The sequence below is a fragment of the Saccopteryx leptura genome, chromosome 6, assembly GCF_036850995.1.
Source record: "Saccopteryx leptura isolate mSacLep1 chromosome 6, mSacLep1_pri_phased_curated, whole genome shotgun sequence".
NCBI classification, from domain to species: Eukaryota; Metazoa; Chordata; class Mammalia; order Chiroptera; family Emballonuridae; genus Saccopteryx; species Saccopteryx leptura.
In genome coordinates, this window is record NC_089508.1 from 71,624,662 (window position 1) to 71,652,405 (window position 27,744).

General features: G+C 39.8%; 1 protein-coding gene across 3 annotated transcripts in view; it reads right to left on the reverse strand.

Annotated features, from left to right (window-relative positions):
- Positions 1 to 7,632: 7,632 nt before the first annotated feature.
- The window catches only part of SLC12A1 (solute carrier family 12 member 1), a 93,723-nt gene continuing 73,611 nt past the window's right edge, over positions 7,633 to 27,744 (reverse strand). For all 3 annotated transcript variants that reach the window (XM_066344298.1, XM_066344299.1, XM_066344300.1), the window contains exons 21-27: positions 26,280 to 26,423; positions 23,198 to 23,329; positions 22,839 to 22,950; positions 19,596 to 19,682; positions 12,304 to 12,439; positions 10,294 to 10,361; positions 7,633 to 8,921 (exon numbers count right to left, since the gene is read on the reverse strand). In XM_066344298.1, coding sequence (XP_066200395.1) covers positions 8,786 to 8,921; positions 10,294 to 10,361; positions 12,304 to 12,439; positions 19,596 to 19,682; positions 22,839 to 22,950; positions 23,198 to 23,329; positions 26,280 to 26,423 — 815 coding nt within the window. In that variant the 3' untranslated portion in view covers positions 7,633 to 8,785. The remainder of the gene's footprint in view (positions 8,922 to 10,293; positions 10,362 to 12,303; positions 12,440 to 19,595; positions 19,683 to 22,838; positions 22,951 to 23,197; positions 23,330 to 26,279; positions 26,424 to 27,744) is intronic.

Here is a 27,744-nt window from a genome sequence, read left to right on the forward strand (position 1 = left end):
CTTATCTGAATCCCAGCTTGACTCTTGGTGTCTGAGATAATGGTCCTCAGAAATGTAAGATAGTGTTTGTGGGAGGCAGAGTTCTAAGATGGTCCCATGCTTTCTGCCCTCCTCCCATTCATACCCTGTGGAATCTCTTCCCCTGGATCTGGGAAGAGCCTTTCAAGTGTGATGGGATGCCACTATAATGATTAGGTTGGTTAGCTAATATGTTTGGCAAAGTTGAAAGGATTTTGAATATGTAATTAAAGCCCCTAATCAGTTTGCTTTACGTCAATCAAAAGGGAGACTGACACAGGTCAACCTGACTTAATCGGTCAAGCTCTGTAGAAGAGGGTTTAAAGGTAAGAGGTTTTTCTCTCCTGCTGGCCTTGAAGAAGCAAGCTACCGTGAGTTCTACAGCAGCAAGGAAATGAATTTACCAAAATCATACGAGCTGGGAACAGGGCCCTGACCCTCAGCTGAGACCACAGTCCCATCTCACCCTGATGGCGGCATTGTGTTTGAAACCCTGAGCAATTAAGAACCCAGTTAAGCTATGTCTGTACTCTCACCTCATGGAAACTGTGAGATAATAAATGAGTATTGTTTTAAGCTGATAAATTTGTGATAATTTATTATGCACTCATGGAAAATTAATACAGCATCCTGTTTGGATTTTGTGTTTAAACAGGCAAAAGAACATACCGCACTTACAATGAATGCATGGGTTCACACAAACTTTAATTACATTATTATAATTAGTCCATCCTATTGTGGATAATATCACTTCTGAGTTTTATTCAGCCCAGGAAATAAAACCTGAGAACCTATTAAGGCTAGACCTGTCATTCCTGAGTTTCAGAAAATAAAATGTGCAGGACTCTATTGGTAAATCCAACCCAACATTTCTCTATCACTTTTTTCACCCAGGAATCATAGTTTAAAAAAACAACAACAGGCCCTGACCGGTTGGCTCAGTGGTAGAGCGTCGGCCTGGCGTGCGGAGGTCCTGGGTTCGATTCTCAGCCAGGGCACACAGGAGAAGCGCCCATCTGCTTCTCCACCCCTCCCCCTCTCCTTCCTCTCTGTCTCTCTCTTCCCCTCCCGCAGCCTAGGATCCATTGGAGCAAAAAGATGGCCCGGGCGCTGGGGATGGCTCTGTGGCCTCTGCCCCAGGCGCTAGAGTGGCTCTGGATGCAACAGAGCGAAGCCCCGGATGGGCAGAGCATCGCCCCCTGGTGGGTGTGCCAGGTGGATCCCGGTCGGGCACATGCGGGAGTCTGTCTGACTGCCTCCCCGTTTCCAGCTTCAGAAAAATACAAAACAAAACAAAAACAAAAACAACAAATAAACAACTCATATTTTTTTTTTTTTTTTTTTTTTTTTTTTCTGAAGCTGGAAACAGGGAGAGACAGTCAGACAGACTCCCGCATGCACCCGACAGGGATTCACCCGGCACGCCCACCAGGGGCGGTGCTCTGCCCCCCAGGGGGCGATGCTCTGCCCATCCTGGGCGTCGCCATATTGCGACCAGAGCCACTCTAGCACCTGAGGCAGAGGCCACAGAGCCATGCCCAGCGCCCGGGCCATCTTTGCTCCAATGGAGCCTCGGCTGCGGGAGGGGAAGAGAGAGACAGAGACAACTCATATTTTTTAAATAAGCAAAATGAAGTCAATCTAAGCTTATCAGTAGTTGTGAGGTGAGTTCAAAAAAAATTTTTACAGTGATATTTCAGTTGCTCACTTGTTTTACAAACAAGTGCAACAGAATGTAATGATGGTATAATATCTTACATTTTTTGATTGTTTTACAAAACTTTTTGAAGTTTATTACATATGACCTTTACAATAAATGCCACTTCAAACATGAGTTAAACAGTCTAGCAAGCAAGTAGTTTATTTTGTTTTTAAAATATTATTTTTGAGCAATTATTATTGGTATATGGTAAAAAGTAAATGTCTTTCTCACATCCTTGTCCTTTATTAATCTCATTTTCCTCTCCAGAGTCAAACATTACCAGTTTCTTGTGTGTTCTTCAATAGGTGTTCCATGCAATTACAAATAAATAGTGAAATAATTAGGAATAATTAGGAATTACCACTGTTATTAACTAGATTTACTGATTTTCAAACAATAAAATCTTTCTGTATTTCTATAATATCTGTATTCCTGGTTATGGTAGGAATATATTGATAAAATTGAATATATTAATAAAAATACTTTATTTTAGATTTTTACATGTTTACTCATATAAGAAAGGGATTTGTACTTTCTAGTTTCTGTAGCCTGACATGTTTTGGTATTGGGATTGTGCTAGTTTCACAGAATAACTGAGGAAGGGAGTGAAAATGTTTTATTTTGCTCTGTTCAGCAATAGCTTAAATACAGTGATAATTGTCTTTTCTTGGAAAATTTAAAATAAGCTACCTAGACAGAGTCCTTTTGGTTGATGCCCTTTTGGACCTAGTTCTTTGGCAATCACTATGTTTTATTACGACCTATTAGAGTTTATCAGGTACTTCTTGTGTTAATTTTAGTAATTTACATTTTACTAGAAATTGATACCTTTCATTGGAATTTAATAATGTACCAGTCTAGAGTTTTAAAGAGCATTCTTCTTCAAAGTTGTACCCATAAGTTCCTTGCTCACTTGTAAACGTGTATATTTATATTTTATCCTTTGACATTTTTTTTCTTTCTTTTTAACCATAGCAACAAACAGCACTTGAGTTTATCAGCTGTCTCATTTGTGTTTTCTGAAAATAATGTCTAACACTTCATTAACTATTTACCATAAAGTGCTCAGCCAGGTACTGTGCTCAGTCAGCTATTGATGCACATGATCTTATTTCCCTGCAACAACCCTCAAGAGGAGCTTCTTTTAATGATCCTTGTGTTCCAGAGGAGAAAACGGGTTCTTTAGGAGGCTTGATAATGAGCCCTCCACTAATAAGAGGGAAAGTGGAATTCAACTCCTCTGACTCTAGCATCTCAGCTTTTAATTTTATTATCCTGTTTTCTTCCCTAATTTCTTCTTTATGCTTTCCTTTAGTTAATTTGTGCAGTTTCTAACTTTCTCTGTGGAATGTAAACTTTCATTTTTCTTATTTATTAATAAATCTACTTATCGGTATAACTCTACCTCTGAATACTGCTTGATCAGCATAAAACACATTTTATGTGGAATTCTCAATGTCTTTTTTTTGCTAAAGAGTCTAAAATTACATTTTTTGACCTGCCTTATTTAGAAGAATTCTATTTTCCCAGGGAGTAAGGTTTTTTATGTTATTGTTTGCATATATTTATAAATAATGTTAGTTTTATTGCATTGTGATATACCGTAAATGTGATACTATTTCTACATTTTGTAATTTACTGAGTTATCTAATGTATAATGTTTTTATAAACACTCTATAGATTTTTAAAACATGGTGTATTCTCTGTGGGTGAGCACTATTGTACCTATTAATCCATTTTGTTATGTAGTTTGAATTTTCCTATATTTGATCTGTCAAAGGTAGTGATATAAGTGAGCTGTTTCCTAAGCAAACTGACTTTCCATTACTCTCTTCTTATATTTCAAACAATTCTTGAATTATTTATGTCAATACCATGCTATTTGTTTACATAAAGCTACATTATTATAGCTATATTATGCCTACATGTACATTTTACATATATAAAATGATACTCTCCCATCCTTCCTAATTCTTTTAGTCTTAAACTTTGAATAATATTGCCAACTCTGTTTTTTGTTCGAATATTTTTAAATATTTTTATTTATTCTTTTGTTTTTAGCCTTTTGATATATAATTTAGTATAAGAAGCTAGCAGATAGTTTCATTTTATTTTTTATTAAATTTGAAAGTCTAAGAAAAATATACACATTTATATATTTTGCTTATTTCTTGTGTGATCTTCTATTGTATAATCCTATTATATTGTATAATTTCTCCCTGTTTAATTAGAATTTTTTCTGACTTCTTTTTTAGATTTATTTTCTTGTTTTTATGTTTTTTATTTATTGGAATCTGCATGCAATTTTTATTATTTATTTATTTTTATTATTTTATTTATTTATTTATTTATTTATTTTTACAGAGACAGAGTCAGAGAGAAAAATAGACAGGAACAGACAGACAGGAACAGAGAGATGAGAAGCATCAATCATTAGTTTTTCATTGTGCATTGCGACACCTTAGTTGTTCATTGATTGCTCTGTCATATGTGCCTTGACCGTGGGCCTTCAGCAGACTGAGTAACTCCTTTTCTTCTTTGTGTTGGGAGAAGCTGTGTGCCGAGGGCTTCCTCTCTCTTTGGCTCAGCCTTTGTGGTAGACAGGTATCTTTCTGGTGCCTTTCAAGGGCATCTATGGGATGCCACATTGCGACACCCAAGTCTCCTTCAAGTGCCCACCAAGCACATGGTTTGGCTCTCTGGGTAGCCATTTCTGAATACTCTGGGCATCCAGCGAAAGGGAGACCATTCATTGTTGCACTCTCAGCTCCAGCTGCAAGTTGGGGGAGGAGTTAGTGGAGTTTTCCCCAGGTTTCCAATAATGACTCACCGTGACATATTTTTTTATCAAGAACATTGGCTGCAAACTGACCTTTGATAGCTTCCTTCAATCTCTCCCAAGTAAACTGTATTTTAAAAAAATGTTACTATATGGATGATATCCTTCCTTAATATCCTACTGTGATGTTGATTTTTCCTATTTTTATGTTTCTTTGGTTATTTCGGGGGGACCTGATAGACAACAGAGAAAGAGAATAGGATGCCTTTGCTCCAGTTGTGTGGTTTGAAGTTTTTGTTTGTTTATTTGTTTTTTAATAGAAGTCTGGTTATCCTGCATTTCGGATGTCTGTGGGACTTACGAAGAGAAACACTGTGAAAATTAGTGATTGATTATTTGTACCTGAGACTTGGGGAAGGTCTGGTTTAGAAACAGAGTTTTGGGAAATACCAGCCTGTGGTAGCAGTCGAGTCACTGGACTAGGAGAGACTGCCGAGCGCAGTAGTTTCAGAAACTTGCAGATCAGCAGTTCCGCCACAGAGATTCTAAATCAGCAGGCCTATGGTAGCCTCCGAGAATCTATCACCTTCTTTTTAAAACTGTCCATTGAAAGATTCCTAATATTGATTTTTTTTTTTTTTTTTTTTTTTTTGCATTTTTCCGAAGCTGGAAACGGGGAGGCAGTCAGACAGACTCCCGCATGCGCCCGACTGGGATCCACCCGGCACACCCACCAGGGGCGATGCTCTGCCCCTCTAGGGTGTCACTCTGTTGCATCCAGAGCCATTCTAGCGCCTGAGGCAGAGGCCACAGAGCCATCCTCAGTGCCTGGGCCAACTTTGCTCCAATGGATCCTAGGCTGCGGGAGGGGAAGAGAGAGACAGAGAGAAAGGAGAAGGGGAGGGGTGGAGAAGCAGATGGGCGCTTCTCCTGTGTGCCTGGCTGGGAATCGAACCCAGGACTCCTGCACACCAGGCCGACATTCTACCACTGAGCCAACCGGCCAGGGCCCCTAATATTGATTATTAAGAGAAGAACTTGTAAGACAATGCTTCCAGTATGGTCCTATTCACGTAGGGAAGGTTTATGTTTATCTGTACATAGATATGTTGTAGTGATGGTGGCAGGGTCATCAACTGAAAAAGTGGTGAAGATTTTGAAAGTCATTGTATGTGTGGGGGGGGCTGTTGAAAAATATAAACAAGGTGAGAGGACAGAGAAAGTTGGGCGGCCATGCACATGATTGTGTAACTATCTCCTATTTGCTGTGAAAGCTAAGTGTAGACATGGAGATGAGGGGTGGTTGGGTTAACGGAGTTGGGTGAAGCAAAGGTCCAGGTCAGGAAATTGAGGGCTACAAAAATCTGTTGGTACATAAACACAGCCCCCATTCTTTCAAAGTTCTGCCACTCTAGCCTATTCCCAGCACAGTGCTCTTGACCTCAAAATTGTCAGTTCCTTACTGCCACCCATACCTTTTATTTCAGTCCGTGTTCTTTGCTTTTGTTAACTTAGAAACTGAGGGATATTACCATATTTCCTTATGTATAAGATGTACCTTTCTTCAAAAAATTTGGGGTCTAAAAACTGTGTACATAGTTATATATACAGTGGTTGTAGATTTTTATTTTTTTATTTTTTCAGGGACAGAGAGAGAGTCAGAGAGAGAGAGAGACAGGGACAGACAGACAGGAATGGAGAGAGATGAGAAGCATCAATCATCAGTTTTTCGTTGGGAGACCTTAGTTGTTCATTGATTGCTTTCTCATATGTGCCTTGACCGCGGCCTTCAGCAGACTGAGTAACCCCTTGCTTGAGCCAGCGACCTTGAGTCCAAGCTGGTGAGCTTTTTGCTCAAACCAGATGAGCCCGCGCTCAAGCTGGTGACCTAGGGATCTCAAACCTGGGTCCTCGGCATCCCAGTCCGATGCTCTATCCACTGCGCCACCACCTGGTCAGGCTGTAGATTTTTTTTTACTTGAATTTCCCACTTTTTCACGCGGATGAGGAGTTATATGAATTTTATGAATAAAACTTGAGTTCAATAACTTTATGTCATATATATTTTTTTTCAAATTTCGGGCCCCAAATTTAGGGTGCGTCTTACACATGGGGAAATATGGTACTTTAGTTACTCTCTTGCCAGTAGTCCACAGAAAATTAAATAACTAGTTTAAGGTCAAACCACTAATAAATGGTGAGACCAATCTGAAAGTCTTCGTGTGTGTGTGTGTATGTGTGTGTGTTGTTGATATTGTTGTCAACTACTCCTTTATATGGCCCCATTGGTTGGCATGGTGATGTCCCACCCAAATCCTGTTTAATGAAGGAATTAGTGCCCCAGCAGCTGGGGTTGCTGTCAGCTGACAGACTTTGCTCTCAGGCCCTCAGGGAAGCTGCAGCTGCCTCACCCAATTTCACAGCCCCTCCGCAGGCCACATCCAATGACTGATCAGTGACGAGAACACAGGCCTGGCCCTCTCAGCTGTGCTTGAGACTACTCGGAAGGGCCCTCTGTCTCCAGAGCATCCTGAGGGGTCAGCTGAGGCTGTCCTTCAGTTTGCATCACAGCTCACCTTTTCCTCCACCGTGCCTGCTTTCTCCTATCCCTTCCACGGTGTGGGTCCCAAGGGCACTCCTTAGTAAACACGCTCCACACTAAACTCTCTCTGAGTCTGTTTCCCAGGGAACCCAAACTGAAGCAGCCTCTGGAAGAAACGAGAGCTCGGCTTTGCTGTTACCCAAGTCATTACTTCTCACCTTCCCCAGAGACTCTCCCAAGTGTTTCAGAGAATGTCCAGCCCAGGTGAAGCTGGGCCCCCCTGATCCTGGTCACCACTTCTAGTCATTTGGATTTCAGGTGCATAGGGCTCCAGGGAGAGGGCCTAACCCAGGGCTGAGTTAGGTTAAGTGCCCCCACATTTGTAATGGGGAGAGCCTGCTGAGTGAGCTGGGCTGACTTGCCTCCATGCTCGTTTTCCTGAGCCGAGTCTGGGCTTGGAAGTCCTAATCTTGACTTCCAGTTGTAGACAACCTTCAGATGAGGCAAATGATAGATATTTTCAGGCTCCATCTGCTATACCTTTGTACTGTGAGCTTAGTGACTGAAAAATAAAAACGACCCAGGCCAAAGTGAACAAATTTCAGTGCTTTTATTTCAAGGTCATTGTTTCCCTTATATTTTATCAGTTAAAATAAAAAGTCATAACATGTCAGGAAAAAAGTCATTCATTGGAAAAAATATTTTGTTGGTTTTTCAATGTGATTATTATAGGAATACTAACAAAATGAAAAAATAATCAGTACTTATATATTTCAAATTTTGCAAGTTTCTCCACTTCATATTTTAATTGTTCTTTTAAATACATATAATCATTCTATAAAGTAACTAAGTAAATGATTCAGGATATATTTCTTTATAATGTTTGAAAATTTGTGCGTGTAGATTTTTAATTATGAGAGATCTATGAAGATTTCATTTGTGCTAACCACTTAATTAGAAAAATATGCAAAGTAATACTATGGTGGAAATTTCAAAATATTTAATAGAGAGAAAAGTTAAAGTTTATATATTAAGAAAGGAATATATTTCATTTAATTAGAATATATGTTGCCTTTGAATCCAGCTATTATACATTTTAGTCAGCAGCAAATTGAAGCCATATGTTATCAATGATCGCTCAGATCACTTTAAGTATATAATCTGTGTTACATTAAATAACCTTATTTAGGTAATTGCTTTAAACATTTTGTAGTTCTTAAAGTTTTCAGGTATTGATTTTCGATTCCTCTTTGAAGACGTAAGCTTCTAAGAAAGGTAAGCGTAATCATGGTTCCTGCCCAGTTGGTCTTTCCCTTTAATAACCACCATGTTTCCCACCCCGCCTGTCAATAAACATTTAATGAGGCAGGGTGCTGAGGCCCCTACAGGGCCCAGAAACAAACAGAAAATCAGTTCTGCCTGGAGAAGCTTACAATCAAGTTGCAGATTTTCATGAGCCTAAGTCAGCAAGAGTTGCCTTAATTTTCTTATTTATCAACAGCAACAACAAAAATTTTTTTTAGGCATACCATTAGCTTTGACACTGCCCTTAAGCTGATAGAAAAAAAAAAAAGATAGCTCCCATTAACTAATAAAAAAGAAATAATGATAAAGTTTATGTAGAAGCTTGTAATACAGTCTCCAGGGCTTTGTATAACTGCAGATCAGATTTACAGTATAACGTACTAGACTGGCTCTTAATTATCCATACATTAAATTAAAATATGTTCGAGTATTTTATGTTTTAAGAGTAAAACGTCAGGACATTTTTGTGGTTTCCTCTAACTAGTAAGATGGGAGGGAGGTTCTTCGTGAGGATTTCCAACCAAGCCATGTACAACCAATCAGATATTGATCCTTTTCTTGCCACTGGGAGGCTCCTGACAGCAGGAAGACAAACACAAAACCAAGGTGACAATTATGACAGTCAGTAACATCACTAGTTATTAGTGGTATTTAATAATCAGTAGCCTGAAACATTTATATACCCCTTCTGCCCAAAATGAAAGCACTGAGTTTTGTTTTTTTTTAAGTGACAGGCAGTGAGACAGAGACAGAGTCCCACATATGTCCTCACTGGGATCCACCCCACAAGACCCCTATGGGGCGATGCTCTGCCCATCTGAGGCCACTGCTCCATTGCTTGGCAACCAAGCCATTTTAGCATCTAAGGTGAGGCCACGGAGCCATCTTCAGTGCCCAGGGCCAACTTGCTCAGACCATTTGAGCCATGGCTGCAGGAGGAGAAGAAAGGGGAGGGGAAGAGAGAGAGAGGGTGGGGGAGAAGTGGAGAAGCAGATGGTTGCTTCTCCTGTGTGCCCTGACAGGGAATCAAACCCGGGACTTCCACACACTGGGCAATTGCTCTACAGCTGATATATTTTTCAGATATCACACTGATGTATTTCTCAGATAAGACATAGATCTATAAACCAGAAAATTAGGTTTAGGCATTGTAGAGACAAAATACAAACTATAAATATTTCACTTCTTTTTTAAATAGAAAATTTGATCAGTCAATACTTCTCCCCTTTTTTTGGTAGAAATAATTTTTCCCAATAGTTTAAAACTGTTATATTTGGGAGAAACCTCAGAAGCCAATTATTTGAACCACTCAGTTCAGGAGACTGTTCTACATGTTGGATGGGTAGTCCTCCAGGCTAGACATTGCCTGAAGACATTATTATCTTTGTACATATGAGTCAGTTCATGAGCTATAAATGTGAAATAGTTGGAGATTTTCATATTTAGCTGTCAATCTTCAGGTAAACAAACATTAATATTTTCAGCAGGTGTACCACTTATAATTTATGGGGTAGAAGGTCTCAGCGTGGCCTCTCCCCACATGGCAAGGAGCCTCGTGAACATGCAGTGGACTCTACATCTCTGCAGCACGCGCTCAGTGAAGTGGTCTGTGAGCCTCATTGGCTGGCTTGCAGATTGGCAGGCAGGGGGGTTCAGGATCAGGTACCTGAAGCATGGTCTGGGCGGGCAGCCACGGTTCCAGCTGGGCACTGCCCTGGCCCTGTGGGTTGGACATGCCTGGAGCAAAGTGCTAGTGGGGCCTTCTAAGGCCCATGGGCCTCAGTTTTCTAGGTCCAGGGTGGCTTTTATTTTCTTTCATTGTCTAACATTCGACACGTTCCAATTTTTTTTAACTTTCCACCTGAATAAGCATGGGCTTTTAAATTGATTAACCCATTTACCTAAGAGTTCCCTGTAACAGGCTTCAATGTCTGCAGTGATACTTACAGGACTATGAGATTAGCAGCTCTCGAGTGCTCCTGTAAGAGTTCATTCAGTCGAACTTGGCGGTAACTCTGTGGACAACATTTAGATTTTGTTGAAGGCAGTTTTCACAGATTTATGAGTAAGAATTTCTCTTCTTACCTCACATTATGGCAAGTAAAAAAACCTCACTCTTAAAAAATATAACAATTAGCCTGACCAGGCAGTGGTGCAGTGGATAGAGCGTTGGACTGGGATGCGAAGGACCCAGGTTCAAGACCCCGAGGTCACCAGCTTGAGCACGGGCTCATCTGGTTTGAGCAAAGCTCACCAGCTTGGACCCAAGGTCGCTGGCTCAAGCAAGGGGTTACTCGGTCTGCTGAAGGCCCACAGTCAAGGCACATATGAGAAAGCAATCAATGAACAACTAAGGTGTCGCAACAAAAAACTAATGATTGATGCTTCTCATCTCTCTCTGTTCCTGTCTGTCCCTATCTATCCTTCTCTCTGACTCTCAATCTGTGTAAAAAAACCAAAAAACAAAAAACAAAAAACAAAAAAAAACCAAAACAACAACAACAAAAAATATATATATATATATATATATATATAAACAATTAGTTAATTCAGTTTTGGAAATGTACAGTGTTTTAAAAACTCATGAGGAATTTGGAACTCTAAAGTATAAAACCAGACTGTCACTGAACTATAATGGTTTATTAAATTCTAGGGGGAAAAACAAGCAAACAACATGGATAACAGTAAAAAGAAAATGAGAAAGAACTGTTCTAGGGACAAGGTTTGTGGTTGAAGAAAATTAACCTAATCTTGACACCAACTTGATATCAATAATATATACTATGCCCTGCTTGGCTGGATAGCTCAGTTGGTTAGAGCATTGTCCCAAAGCTCAGAGGTTGCCAGTTCTATCCCGGGTAGGGCACATTCAGGAACTGATTGATGTTCCTGTCTCTCTCTCTCCCTTCCTCTCTTGCTAAAATCAATAACACTTAAAAAAAAATAATATATATTATATCCTAATCAACCTTTCTTTGAGCTTTTTGAATATTTTATCAGCATAAGGTACTGATTTCAACTAAAAAGTCACCAAAAGACTAACCTGGGGAAAAAAATTACAATTGACTATTTTACAGTGATAAGAGTAATAATATAAACTATTATATTTCACTGGTTTCAGAAATGATTCCAGATATGTGATTTGCTCAATTATATGAAAAGTCTTTGTTAGAACTGAGCAGTTTATTACACATAGTTTATCATTCTTAGCTCAGTAATTCTTTCACTAATTTTGAAAGGCTTTTACTATCTTTTGCTTTAATTTATTCCAACTTCAGCTCCTAATGTCATTTTAACTTTAATTTTGTAGTTTGGAGATTCCTGTGATCCTATCCAATTCAAATGCCCTGCTTCTACTTCATTTTTATGTCCCCGCCCTCCTAATCATCCTCGCCATCACACTCTCATTCAGTATGGGCCTGACGGGGGTAACTCTGGTCGGGTTTTCTAGAAAAGCTCGCCATTTCACCTCCATCTACAACGTGTGCCTGACCCAACTTTCAATACTCCAATTACATATGTTCTCAGGTCCTTATCTTTGTTTTCATAGCTATCCTTATCAGGTTAAAATTCTTTGTTATTGCATTAAATTGTGAGCCAATCTATCTTTACCTACATTGCATATATACTGGCTTGACTTTAATTATTTGAGACTGATGGGTCTGTCTCCTGTTCCATAAAATTAAACTTGAAAGGAGACTTCACAATACGTATCATTAACCTGTGTTTTCTAACTGTTAAAAGGAGTTGTTTTTATATTAAATAAGTAAAAAGTTTTCTAAATCCTCATAACCCATAATATAAAATTGAAAAGCACTTGAAAATGCAGGAATCCTGGATCTTAAATAACAAAATTCTGTAACAGATACATTACTTCTTGATCTTTACATCAACCACTGTTTTTCTTTTTCTGCTGGTTAGACAGCCAAGTAAAAATTAAGGAAAACAAGTCTTCACCTTCTCCTTGACTGCTTCCAGTTCTGCATCTGTGATTTTCCATGGAGTTTCTCTCTTTAATTTCTCAGCAGTTGTTAAATCTTTGCAGCTTTCATGCAGACGGTATGGTTCTATCATCTCTTCAAAGACTTTCCAGCTGAAATTGGAATTACAAAAGAGTCCTCACTGTGGGAAACTCATTATTTTACAGATACTCCAGGTTTGACTGGCTCTGCAGGCTGCAGAATCAGAGCTGAACGTCATGCAAACCTATAAGAGTTATCTTTGCAAGGGGCACACTGAGTAATACCACAACTATAGTACTACCTCCCTATCCGAGGAAAAGCCTTAACATGTTTGAGGCCTTGTTAACCTTCTAGGTATCAGACCCTCAATATAAACACACAAACACATTAGTAATTATTCTGTGAATACATTTTCTAAATAATACAAAGACACAGTTGTAATGTAAACATGTTAGCCCATAAATGAGTTTCTATCAGCTTATTTCACATATTCCACGGAAGACATGCATGAACCAATGTAGAAGATAAACTAGGTTCCTTGAAAGTTGGGTAGGGCTGCAATCCTCACCTTGGGTCCACATAGCAACTCCCACACCTGGCAGGCAGGAGGCTCTGGGCAGGTGGGAGAATAGCAAGGGCTCCCACAAGTTAAATGGCTATAGAACAATTTGAATGTTTGCTACAAATACTGAGGCCTGTGTCCTTCTGCTGTTGTTGCCTGAGCTTTTCAAATGACTATTGTTCAGATGCATGGCAGAAGAAAGAACAAAAATTAATAATGTTTTAGTGTCTAAAAATCTGAGGCCATTTTAGAATAATTAAGAAGAAATCATTTAGTACAAAACTAGGAGCAGCAGTATATTAGCACTGTAGAACATTAAAAAAATTGCCAAGCCTAACCAGGCGATGGTACAGTGAATAAAGCATTGGCCAGGTTTGAAACCCCAAGGTCACTGGCTTGAGCGCGGGCTCACTAGTTTGAGCGTGGTCTCACCAGCTTGAGTGCAGGGTCACCAGCTTGAGTGTGGAATCACAGACATGAACCCATGGTTGCTGGCTTGAGTCAAAGGGTTGCAGGCTTGAAGCCCAGAGTTGCTGGCTTGAGCCCAAGGTCGCTGACTTGAGCAAGGAGTCACTGGCTCAGCTGGGGACCCCCAGTCTAGGCACATATGAGAAAGCAATCAATGAACAACTAAGGTGCTGCAATGAAGAATTGATGCTTCTCATCCCTCTCCCTTCCTATCTGTCCTTCTATCTGTCCCCCCTCCCTCTCGTGCATGCTAAAAAAATAAAAATAAATTGCTGAATATCTCACTCTTATCCTTCATAACATGTCTCAAGATAAATTTTTAAAAACTGATAGCACAAAACAAAGCTTATAATTTATGATAGTTGTTTTTGATATGCTACTCTAAGATGATCTCAAATAGAAATAATTGTCTTTGGTTTTATATAATGTAGCTCACTTATAATTTAGTGACTTTGGAATGAGTGATAATTATATTCAATGTGCTGCTGGGCTAAGAAATTAAAATATGAAACCATGACTTCAATGATTTCATCAGTTGGCGTGATTTAGGATTCGCAGATCAACGTGCACAGATTACAAAGCAGTAGGATGTCCCTACCAGCATGCCTTTGTTAAGGGATTGGAAAGATGCTCAATACAGTAGATTTCTGACACTTTGACTTGTTTAGAATGATAGACAGGGAAGGAATAAAACTGATATTCTGCCCTATTATTTTTTTGACCACACAGTACTTCTATTTGCAGTTGGCTCCCAAAGTGCTGTGCTTTCAGAGACCTTTGATGATAATCAATGCAAAGGTGTTGGAAGCACTTCAGATCTCCATCCAGCTCTTCTGTTGTCCTCCTTGACATGGATAACCTTGCCTATAAAAGGGGGTAATGCTGGCCACTCAGAGCTGGCTGGCATGGGGATTGATATGAGGGTCAGTATGATATGGGTGACAGGGCTATTAAAAGCGTGCAGTGCCCTGTAAAAAAGCAAGGCATTCATTTTACCACACAGCTACAAGACAGAGGTTAGCAACTGGGTGGCTCTGTTTAAGCTCCCCATATGCTTATTTTGGGATAAGAGTTTTCTTTGCATCTTAACTCAGGTACTTATTTGAAAGACCAGTTCAAAAATAGTTTCTTAAAAAATAAAAGGTAGAAAAGAGGTTGCTGGTTGTCTTCCCAGCATTTATACTATGCTTCCCCATTGTAGTCTGGATGGGAATGACTCATCTCCAGCATCAACCTGTCAGCACACTGCTATTTCTTCTGCCAGAGTGGTTGGCCAAGATGGGCACATAACCCAGGCAAGTTTGATGAATATGGACCTAACATTTGACTTGACCATAGCAAGCAGTGCAGTGGCTTAGATTGGTACAAAATGGTGCTCAAGTCCTGAATTCAATGACTGGGGAAAAGACAAACGTTCTCATTGAACATAAATTAGCAAATATGTAATCCTGATTGCTATAGGCAGCCATCTTGTTTTTATTAGCTAAATCAACTTTGACTGATGATTTCATAATGGAAGGAAGAGAGAATAAAAATGAGTCTGATTTCAAAATTAACCTATTAGATCATGCTTTGCCTGAAAGCTAAAATACAGTTGGATTTTTCAGTTATGTTTGACAATAAATTTCTATTACTTGAGTCACTGTGAGTTTTACTTGCAACTGAAACATGCTCAAGTGACACAGGAGGCTATCAGGGGCTGTATTTACCCTTTTATTTTTTTTGGAAGTTTTACTGCTCTTTGCCTATGTTCATCTTTGATTTCTTCATCCTATAGCTCTACCCTCAGCTGGTCATCTTCCATCTCCTCAGGTGATCCAAATTTAGCTTAAGATTTTTATTTTGATTCCCATTAAATGTAATTTTTCATATTTTTTAATTGACTGTAGATTAGGCCAAGCATTACATGCTATTAAAAATAAATAAAAATTAATTCAATTAAAAATTTAACTTCTAGCTATTCTGCTGTCCCCATTCTATTCTTCATAACAACAAAGTTTAAAATTTATTTAATTGTACAAAAATTTCCCCCTAATTCATATAAGATTTCCTTTCTCCAATTATTGTACTAGTTTTTTTTTTACCACTCTAGCATCTTTATTCTAAATTATCTAGTCAATTGCTTCTAGTTTCTCTTTGATTTCTATATAAAGATTGTTGTCTTTTTGACCTATGACTTTAATTCAATCTATACCAGGGGTCCCCAAACTTTTTACACAGGGGGCCAGTTCACTGTCCCTCAGACCATTGGAGGGCCAGACTATAAAAAAAACTATGAACAAATCTCTATACACACTGCACATATCTTATTTTAAAGTAAAAAAACAAAACGGGAACAAATACAATATTTAAAATAAAGAACAAGCAAATTTAAATCAACAAACTAACCAGTATTTCAATGGGAACTATGGGCCTGCTTTTGGCTAATGAGATGGTCAATGTGCTCCTCTCACTGACCAGCAATGAAAGAGGTGCCCCTTCCGGAAATGTGGCAGGGGCCGGATAAATGGCCTCAGGGGGCCGCATGCAGCCCGTGGGCTGTAGTTTGGGGACTCCTGATCTATACAAAAAAATGAAATTCAACAACAAGAGTATTTCTGTTTTTCCTGACTCAATTAGTTTCTCATTAATTATGTTTTTGTACCCCTGTTCACCCTTGTCCTGTCATATTATAGATAATGTATCTATCTAGCCTGACTAGGTGGTGGTGCAGTGGACAGAGCGTCAGACTAGGATGCAGATGGACCCAGGTTTAAGACCCCGAGGTCGCCAGCTTGAGCATGGGCTCATCTGGTTTGGACCCAAGGTCGCTGGCTTGAGCAAGGGGTTACTCAGTCTGCTGTAGCCCCACAGTCAAGGCACATATGAGAAAGCAATCAATGAACAACTAAGGTGTCGCAACAAAAAAACTGATGATTGATGCTACTCATCTCTCTCCGTTCCTGTCTGTCTGTCCCTATCTATCCCTCTCTCTGACTCTCTGTCTCTGAAAAAAAAATTATAGCTAATGTATCTATGATAAAATGTCTCTGCCAAAACTTACTGATGTTTCACGGGTGGTTGAAAGATTTATTAAATGCAATTTAAGAGCACTTAACATTAGTCTCCAACATGAAATCACTAACACATTGTTTTTTGACATTCTATGTCACCTGGTGACCAAAAACAAAAACAAAAAACCAGTGATCAGGAGATAGCTGTTAATGGTGGGTAAGGGCTGCCTGCCTAAGAGGGCTCAAGGCTGCAGCAGCTTAGAGAAGGAGTTCTGTTCTCTTCCATCCAAGTACTAACCAGGCCCGATTCTGCTTAGCTTCCAAGATCAGACAGAATCAGGCACGTTCAGGGAGGTATGGCTGTAGACAATTTCTCTTTAACGAATCACTCAGAGGAGTTGCCTCTTTAAAATTATTAGAAAGGCACCAGATGTGCTACCAGTAGCCATATGTGAGATTTACTGAGTTCTATGTTCTAAAATTTACCATCAGCTATTGGAACAGCCATTGGTAACATCAGACACGTAATTGTTTTATAAAGTACTGAGGCTGAAGAGAGGAGGCTGGCACTCACTTCCGGCACACCTCTTCTTGGTAGCTTTTGTCTTTGTACTGGGGTACATTCCTGCAAAAGTTCTTTAATGCTAGTAACAATGGATTCCTGCCCCCACCCACCTCCTACACCCCCTACATCCACCTCAGGACTTTGAACTATCAGGATGAAAATCTCTGAGATTGTGAAAACGAATTTACTTTTTATTTTTTTCTGAGAAAGAGAAATAGATCTCTTTATTGCAGGACGATGAAGCTATGTAAGAAACACCCAATGAAAATGACGTCTAAATTAAAATTTAGATACTGGAGGAAAAGCAAAGATGCCCGGGTCTCTGCTTCTCACTACTGGTTATAGAGTTTTATCTCTGAAAAGAAGAACCATGGCACAATGGTCAGGGAAGTATGATAATGAGAGAATGAAGAGGCATGGTTAGTGAAAGAGGTCCAACATTCTTGGGGACAAGTTAGAAATGATGGGTATGAGGGGGTGACCATAGAAGAGACTAGCATGAAAGAACAGGAAAGAAATAAAGACTTGGGTAGGAAAAACCATATTAATGGGTAAAGAGGCAAAGATAGAGGAACAAATGAATCAGCAAGCACAGACAGTCCTTAGCTGTTGATAAGACAAATAACAAGAAGAATTTGGCCACAATAGATGACTGATTTGTGCTCAGGTTGAACCAAGGCTTATAGAAAATCCAAAGTCAGCAAGAGACATTGTGACTACATGCTAGACAACAATAAATGACCCTGAACTGGCAGAGCATTGGCAGGCTCTGGCCTGTTGCTAAGGGCACATATCAGGGAACCATCGGACTTGCTGTGTTATGAAAGAGATTGCATTTCCACCAATTAGAGCCATAAGATGAGCTCATTTGATCACGTCACTGCAAATGCCAAGAGGCAATGACTTAGGAATTAAAATTATTCAAGTGAAATGTGGAAGGCTACCAGAGATTATTGAATGACAACCCAATTCATACAAAAAAATTAATTCTACTTACCAAGGACAATTATAAATCTGTTCTTAATTTTTTAAGTATTTATAACTGTAGAAATATAGGAATGCAAAGCATTGGTAGTGCATATAATGCGAGGAAACATTACATGATAATAACCTAGGTCAACCCTGTCGATTATAGCTTATCACAGTGATGGTGTTTTATAAAGCCATTTTAAGTGACCCAGAATCTTGGAGAAGTCATAAATACCCTCAACAGCATGAAGTTCAAGGTTGTTTAGTAAATAAGAATTCACCCTAAATTTAGATAATTTTTATTTAGTTATTAAGCTCATATAGGATTACAAGGGATCAAAATAAGGGAAGAGCAAGAAGACTTGAGGAATGTGGAAGAGCAGCCCCATAAGAACAGCCGGAGGAAGGAGAAATGATGGTCAACAGAAATGAGAAGAGGTGAAGAGGTCCAACAGGCCAGCAGGGATCTGAGCCATACTGAGACCTCGGTGACTGTCTCTAACCCTTAGAGGCCTCGTTTCACACCAAATCAAACGTATAAAATTACATCCAGCCCTGGCCAGTTGGCTCAGCGGTAGAGCATCAGCCTGGCGTGCAGGGGACCCGGTTCGATTCCCGGCCAGGGCACATAGGAGAGGTGCCCATTTGCTTCTCCACCTCCCCCTTCTTCCTCTCTGTCTCTCTCTTCCCCTCCCGCAGCCAAGGCTCCATTGGAGCAAAGATGGCCCGGGCGCTGGGGATGGCTCCTTGGCCTCTGCCCCAGGCGCTAGAGTGGCTCTGGTCACGGCAGAGCGACGCCCGGGAGGGACAGAGCATTGCCCCCTGGTGGGCGTGCCGGGTGGATCCCGGTTGGGCGCATGCGGGAGTCTGTCTGACTATCTCTCCCCGTTTCCAGCTTTGGAAAAATACAAAAAAAAAAAAAAAAAAATTAAAAAAAAAATTACATCCAGATGGAATAATCAACATGATTTTGGACTGTAAACAATTGAAAACATTTTATAATTGTTAACTTATCACTCTAAGTAGTTCATTTTACTTACAATCAGCTATAATGTTCAGATAATCTTGCACTTCTGAGAACTCCTGTAAAGATCTAACCTACAAATTGTTTTTGAAATATCACAGACTTGAGAAATTTAACAATGTAAAAGGGTTAAAATGATGTCATGTTTTGAAGACATTTAAACAATTATTTTAATTTTGTTATTTTAAAATTCTGGTTACAATACATTTCCTTGCCAGGCTTCAGATAGTTTTAAAGGACCCCCTCCTTGGGGACCCTCAGAGGCTCCAAGTTTGGAATCCTTACTGTCTAAAAGCTAAAATGGCCAAAGAAGGCTGATACTGTCCTTGCACCAAGAAGACACAAGCTGTTTCCACAGCTTCTCCACTGGAGCTCTCCATCTAGGGCGCCCCCTCCCCCACCACTCACTTGCTCTGATTGTTCAGGTCAGAATGCTTGTACTTTGTGCTATTCTTGCCACCATAGACACCAAGAGCAATTTTAAAATGTTAACTGTGTTTCAACAATTCTCCCTCTCAAGCTCATCTTCATCATAAAACTTTCCTTCCATTAGAATGTACTTGATAGTGCTCTGTATGATTATTTGAAGTCCCTTTTTATTATACCCTATCAGGAAGTCACAACAGCAACATTTTTACCCTTTAACAATCAACATGAGAGAGAGTATCACAGATGAAAAAAATGGATCTTGTTAAATGTTTCATACCTTTCTTTGTTTGGCTTAAGGTTGATGTCACCAACGATATGGATGTCTGCAAATTTTATCCTAAATTTGCTCAGAAGGGAAGCCATTCTGAAAATATAAGAACAAAAACACTTTGTCATTCCATATTTAGCTACTTTAAAATTTTTTATTTATTGATTGATTTTAGAGAGAGAGGAAGTGGAGAGAGAGAAAGCGAGTGTGAGAGAGAAACATCAATCTGTTGTTCCATTTATTTATGCATTTATTGGTTGATTCTTGTACGTGCCCTGACCAGGATTGAACCTGCAACCTTGGGGTATTGCGATGACACGCTAATCAACTCTACCCTGCAAAGACTTGAGCTACTTTTCAATCAAAGAGTTTTGCATTTAAGATACTAAAAGCAATCATTATCTCCACTTAGCTCTCAAGACAAAGGCTTTGGTTAGTGTTTGATTTTCATTATCATACTTATGGATATGTTAAGCATGGACCAAGCTACTCCACTGAAGGCAAAGAGAAATTCCCATAGGTGCAGACACTGGAAAGAGCAAGCCTCACTCTGCATTTATGTTTCAGGGGAAATAATGTAGCACTGCCCAAGTTTTCTTATCATTTGAAAAAAACAACAACATGGTTTAAAACTTATTGACTATTATTTTGTTGATAATTTTTAGAGTTTACTGTCAAAAGACTGACAAACTAATAATTATCATATATTATGGACCCTAAGAAAGAAGATACCTACTAAGAAGGGTTCCTAATGGCTAACTGTGCTCAAATTTAAAAGCAGAGCCTAGCAGCTGTTTCTAAACAGCGGCCTCTCACACAAACCACACTTCAGGGAGAAGCCTGGACTGAACTTCTGGCCTCCTGCACTGAACTAACTGCCTGCCTGCACTGTGTTCCTGTCATCCGAGCCAGCCCTTATAAAGAAATTCTTGGAATTGTATTTCAACCAGACTGGAGCTTTCCTTGCATCAGAGCTGTATAGCCCCATCAGTAGTATCTTTTGACCAAGCAGAGCAGCTCCATTCTAACCAATCACTACAGTGCTTTGTGGACCAATCAAACTGTGAGTATTTGGAGTACTCATTTGCATAAAGACAAACCAGTCAGAGACCAGGGGCAAGGATTTCTCTCTATAAACGTCCGCTTCTCTTGTCTTGGAGAGTGCACTTTAACTTTTCAACAAAGGCAGAGACTGCCTTTTCCAGACTGCCGCTGAAACACTGAAGGAGTCTCGCTGGAGCAGAGCAAAGCAGAACAGGAAGAGCAGACAGGCACAGAACGAGCCAGCACAGGTGGCTGGAACAGAGCAGGGCCGCCTGCCTCACAACTGTGCTGTTCCACAGCTGTGCGCTTCATAACTGAGGTGTAACACTATTGAACTCTTCCACATCTGTGCTGTTCTCAAGCCGTGCTGTATCACTATTGAGCTACTTCACAATTAGAGTTTTGTGTTTGAACTGAATAAAGTTTCTTTCTTCACCACACCTCAATTTAAGGATTCCTGTTGGCATTGAACTGATGCCAGTGATTACTAGTTGACAATATATTATATATTGGAGGTTTATTCCCCTGGCAACCCAAAATTTTTACATAATTTCGAAGTTACAGAACAATTTCAGGGATAGTGCAATGAATCTTTAGATTAATCAATTGTTTATGTTCTGTACCATTTGATTTATCATTCTCTTTTTCTTCTTTATATATGTCTCTATCTATCTATATCTGTCTTTCTCTTTTTTCTTTCTTTCTTTTTTTGCTTGCTTTCTTCATTTCTACCTACCGCTGACCTACCTACCAAAAATATTCTTATACAAAGTACAATTTTTGAAATTAGAAAATTTAACGGTAATATAGATACCATACTATTGTCTAATCCACTAACCATTTTCAACTTTTATCAGTTGTCCTAATAATTAACTGGAGGCCTTAAGAAAATAGAATTGTTGTAGACATTATGTTCATTTCCATTTTAATATGACCCCCTTTAAGAGAAATTAAACATGGAATACCGCCTAAGAAGGGAGAGAAAATAGAAAAACATCACTGAATAAGAGCCCATCATTATTTTGTGATTTCTGGGAGTAGGTTCCAGGAAGGGCTCAGGATTTAGACATGCCACAACGAGCTGAAAGCTGCCCAAGGTCTTTCTTCGGATGTCCACCAGAGACCCTTGGTTGTACCACATTCTCAGTGTGCTTGCTGTTCTCTCAACTATACTTCAGCTCTTTGTCAGTAAAATGATAAAAGCACAGATTTATACTATTTTTATTTTTTAATTCGAAGGGTTCTCAACAGTCATCCATTTAAACTACAAAGGAGAAGCTGGGGCCCCAGATAAGTGCAGGGACTGCGGCAAAGTCCTGCAGCGCATTGGTGGCAGGGCTGGCACCAGGTCCCCGTGCAGGGTCTCAGTTCTCTTAGAAGTGAGCTGTGCTAGAGTGACTGCTGGGAATGAACAGGTTTGCACCTCCCAGAAGAAGTTAGTGGACATAAATTCCTCCACATTTTTTTTTCCTGGGATACTCTTACTGGTCAGAACACAAAGTACGTGACACAGATAATGAATGATACTCTCATTCAAGACTTGAGATGAGGCCCTGGCCGGTTGGCTCAGTGGTAGAGCATCAGCCTGGCGTGGAAGTCCTGGGTTCGATTCCTGATCAGGGCACACAGGAGAAGCGCCCATCTGCTTCTCCACCCCTCCCCCTCTCCTTCCTCTCTGTCTCTCTCTTCCCTTCCTGCAGCCAAAGCTCCATTGGAGTAGTGTTGGCCCGGGCACTGGGTATGGCTCCATGGCCTCCGCATCAAGTGCTAGAATGGCTCTGGCCACAACAAAGCAACTCCCCAGATGGGCAGAGCATCGCCCCCTGGTGGGCATGCCATGTGGATCCCGGTGAGGCGCATGCAGGAGTCTGTCTGACTGCCTCTCTGCTTGTAACTTCAGGAAAATCCAAAAAAAAAAAAAAAAAAAAAAAAAAAAGAGAGAGAGAAAGATTTGAGATGAGGCTTCTGTGCCAAACTCCTTTGTGAAAGCATTATCCTTTGTGGCAGGGGATAAAAGGACCTTAAGGCAGTGATTAGAAAACTTGCAAAGATAATTTATTGACCATAAAACCAAGTAACCATGAGGCCTATCATAGTGGCTTCACGTTTAAATCCATTGTACCTCAAAGACACTTAAAGTTCTAAAATTAAAGCATTAGGACAACAAACATCCAAGATGTTCTAACACAAGGAAAATAAGTTACTTACGCAATTTTTTCTTCTTCAATGCGGTTAACCTTCCCTCCAACATAGATTCTTAATTTACAGTCTTTCCATTTTTTTCTGAGAGTCAAGATATAAGGGATAAGGAGTGTTAGCCCTGAAAAAAAAAAAAAAAGAAGAGTAAATTATGACAGAAAAGATGAGTACACTAACTGAAAGAAAAGTAATAGCTTTACATCTTTTTTCATTCCCACATTCACAGCTCCTAAATAATTTATATTCTTGGGAGAACACAGAAGTATTATTCTTTAACTGCTATCTTTTTCATATACCTTCCCGTGTTGTTTGTTAAATTTGTCAACACAAAAACTCTGCTCCCTAGTGTATATTCCAGAAAATGTTACCTCCATCGTCAAACAGCCACCAAACATCAATTGTGCCTTTCCCTTGCTTCTTTTTAAATTGGGTGCTGGCTTCCACCAGCTTCTGGTTGAACTCCCCCACGTGCATGGACTGGATTGTGTTAATGCTGCTGTCTGCGATGAAAGAGAAAGCAGTAGATCCATTTGTCTTTTGAGGAAAGAAACAAAATAACTTTCCAATAAATCTATTCAGGAAAATAGAGGAGTAGTCATGAATTTCTAAGTGTTTTTTTATACTTATAAGTAAATAGTGAGCCCTGTTCTCTGAAATGGAGAGATAAGGTTGACTCCCATAATAAATTATATCACCTTCAGTAGTTCAAAAATGTTTGATATTGGTTTTATGATTATAGTTTTCACTGTGGATGATTTTCAGGTCCGTAATAAATGGTCTCAACATGGAATTATTACTCAGACATGTAACACTGGTAAATTATCTGGGGAAAAAAAAATCCTGATTTCTTTTCCCTCCAAATTTCAGATATAACTCAATTTAATTATATTTTCAGATTTACTTGGAAGTAGAACATGTTGCGATCAGGTTTCTGGAAATAAACAATTGAATCAGAAGCATTCCGTCAGGAGACAATTCATTCACTTGAGTGCAGCCCTGGTGTCAATTGCACGACTGTCGGGACTGTAAAGGTGGCCAGGGACAATGTGCATCTCGCCTTGGTGTGGCGCTTTGGCCCCGGTGTCAGCCTGCTTTACTCCTCTGCTGTCTTCTCAACGACTCTTGTGAAGCTAAGCTAAAGCCATTTGGCCTGATAAACCTGAAGGGAAGGGGGGAGGGCATTGTAGGGAGGAGGACAAGGGAGATGTTGAAGGGAATAAGGGGGAGGGGGATGCATTCGGGGCGACACTAGAATCTATGTAAACACAATTAATTAAATAAATAAAAAGTTTAAAAAATAAATAAATAAAGCCATTTGGCCTGTTTGAATTTCCATGAATGAAGTGAAAAAAAGGCCAGGAAATGTGGGAAGTGAAAATTTTCACTTTCTTTGAGTGATAATTAGGGGTGCACATAAAAAATACTGTACTTTTAAAAAAACTTAAGGCAATTTCCAATCACACATAGATACGACGAAAGTGTTCTAGGGAATTAGGCCCGTGTTTATATCGGACCTTTGTTTCTGTTTGCCAAGAAGGTTTCTTTGCCATACTGTACATATTATTTCTTATTTCCATGTCTTTCAGAGTTGTGATTGTATTGCTTATTTCAAAGAGCTGTGTCACTGTAGTGCTCAGAGGAGAGCTGACAGCCGCTCAGAGCTTCCTCTCTGATCTAAGAGGTTCTAAAGATGCTTTGTTCTGTCTTTTGCTGTTTTCATGCTTTGGGCCTGTCCATTCTGAAGCAATTTTCTTATATTGTTTTTATCTCCCTAGGACTGCTGAGAGTAAATGCATTTACAAAATGGACCGAACTCTGCCTCCACTTACATGCACATCAAAGCATCCAGAGGACTCAATTATGAGTACCTGGAGGCAGAGCTGGTCCGGATCTAGAACTCAAAAAAACTTAACCAACAAAAGCCCAGAGCAATGAAGGGGCTGACATTAGAGTTGTGTGAGATTTTGGGTGTCGGATATAAAACATAACATTATTTTGCTTTTCCAAACAATGTGATATGTGTTGACTTTCAGAGGAGTATATTTTTGCCAAAAGTACTGTGATGCAGGAACAGGCTTCCAGAATAAATAACAAAGCTTCTTTCATTAATAAAGACATGAATGCTTTCCTCTTCCCCATCAGCTAAAGAATAGTATTGGGTTATGAATTTTAAATGTTTCATTGCTTTTCCAGGCTGTCATATTGAACAGAGCAGATTCAATGGATAGTTAACTCATCTCATGAATAAACTAAATATTTAGAAAGGAAAAAATATAGTAGTTAGCATCCAGATGGTCTTATTCTAATATTTATATCTTTAAAGTTTTGATATACCACCAACTTTAGATTTAAAAACAGAATTTTCCTGGAAAATAGCATTTTGAGAGTGACAATACATAGTTGGCTTTTTTAATAGCTCATGAGATATTCTGGGTACCTCTGTATTATAGGGGTATGTAAAAAAATGTGTATTTTTATATATGAAATATATATTTGTGTGTATATATGTATATACACACACGTGAAATTTCATCCTTGGGCTATAATAGGCCAATAAGAAAACTAAACCAAATCTTTTCCAGGGCAAGAAGTAGCCTCCTCAAAAGGTTAGATTCTATCAGCTTAATGCAGAAGCCTGCTAAATCTCAGTTTGGATCTTGTCATTTGACTTTGAGACCCTCCTAGACAAATGATCTTTCTCTGGCCTCACGCTAGTGAATGACTTCAGTAAGTCTAGAATTATTTGTGCATGACAGAAATAAATGTTAACATTCAAACTGTCTACCAGCAGAGGTCGCTGTGGACCTCATTAAACTCAAACTGCTGTGTTCATAGAAAGCAATTTAAAAAAAAAAAATCGGATGTTTGAATCAACTGTTTACAAAATTTATAGCAAGATTTCTCATTTTCTAGCCCCCTGCTCCTGGGATATGCACTTGATATTCAGATATAAGTGTCCTATTCAGCCAAGATCTACAGGTAATTAATATCAATAATGTTCCAAGTCCAGAATTCTGGTTTGTGACAAAGACACTTTCTTTGAAATTGGAGTTCGAGCTGCATCTCTCATTCAAACCCCTGATAGTGTACAAGGGGTGTGTGTGTGTTGGGGGATGCAGACAACCCAGTTTGGGTATTGCTTTTTTAATGTTTATCCTCTTTCTATCTTAACTAAGAAATTTCTTTATGGCACTCCGTCTGCTCTCAAATAAAATACTACGGTTTTCAAATAAAGTTTCTACAGTAAGATGGTCCAGAGAGCTTACTATTATTGATAACGAACAATACAGTTTCTACTTTTCACCCATCCTCCCTTCTTGAAAGAAATGTCTTTCAGTCTTGACTCAATGCTCCTGACATACTAGATGTGCCTTCTCACCCCTTACAGATAGTTAAGTCTGTAGGGTCAGCTCATCTGGTAATAGCGTTTATAAATGTAGAAGTACTTACCTTTTTTAGAAGCCGGCTTCGTAATGTTTAATTTGCCCGCTTTCTTAAACAGGCCTCGGATGCCCCCACTCCCTTCCTCGCTGTCGTTGTCTTTGATGGCGGCCTCCAGAGCCAGCCGCTCCTGTTCAAGTTTCTCCAACTCGTCTGGGGAGAGAAGACAAGCTCACTCACTAAACTCAGAGAGACAATGTTTTTAGGAACACTTATAAACTATTTTTTTTTTTTTTGTATTTTACTGAAGCTGGAAACGGGGAGAGACAGACAGACTTCCGCATGCGCCCGACCAAGATCCACCCGGCATGCCCACCAGGGGCGACGCTCTGCCCACCAGGGGGCGATGCTCTGCCCCTCCAGGGCGTCGCTCCTCTGCGACCAGAGCCACTCTAGCGCCTGGGGCAGAGGCCAAGGAGCCATCCCCAGTGCCCGGGCCATCCTTGCTCCAATGGAGCCTTGGCTGCGGGAGGGGAAGAGAGAGACAGAGAGGAAGGAGGGGGTGGGGGTGGAGAAGCAAATGGACGCTTCTCCTATGTGCCCTGGCCGGGAATTGAACCGGGGTCCCCCGCATGCCAGGCCGACGCTCTACTGCTGAGCCAACCGGCCAGGGCCTAAACTATTTTAATATTAAAAATGGTATATCTGTGATAACATGTTTCTTATATGATTTTTTATGAACGATTATTAAACAGTAATGTATGTCAGTAAAGTATGTTCAGAAACTAATAACTACTCAGGAAAATAGCTCTATGCGTTAATTATAATATACGAAGTTACTAGTAGGTGTTTATTTGTAAGGGCTATTTAATGCTATCTTTATTCACTTTCTGTAAAAACCAATAAGCCAGATCCCCTGTAAGTAAGAACTACACACTGAGAGCTCCTGATTTACTGACCAAGCTACTAGGTCAGACATTTTACAGCTGGAGTGACAAAATTATAGCAGCAGGCTGGGTATATATCAAGCACACAACAATGCCTCCTTTCGACCAAACAAGAATTAGGGAAAGATGACCAAATCTTATAGTAAACTCTATGGGGTCTGAATACAAATTACAGTGAAAAATATCCACCAACAATTTTTCCCAATAATCAAAATACTTTCTGGAGTGAGTGACCAAAGTGAGAGAAATAAAAGCGGAGATTGTCTGTGTCCCTGTCTGAGTTCAAATTACTAAGAAAGGTCACACGACACCAGAGTCTGGAATCAGAGTTAGGCTTTCCTGTCCGTGGGTCAGACTCTCTATCCACACTTGGATGTTGTGTCTGGCTACATTGTATCTTCTTTTGGATTCTGATTGTGACGAAAAATTTACATAGCCTAAAGGCTATGTAATGCGTTGCCTTGTTCTCTGACCTCAGCCTGCCTTGGATCAGGGTAAATAAAGACTTTAAAAGCAGTCATATGACAGTGCTAGAGCGTGATGGGCATGCTCATTTACAGTGAGCAAGGCAGCCCTCTGTCAGATCC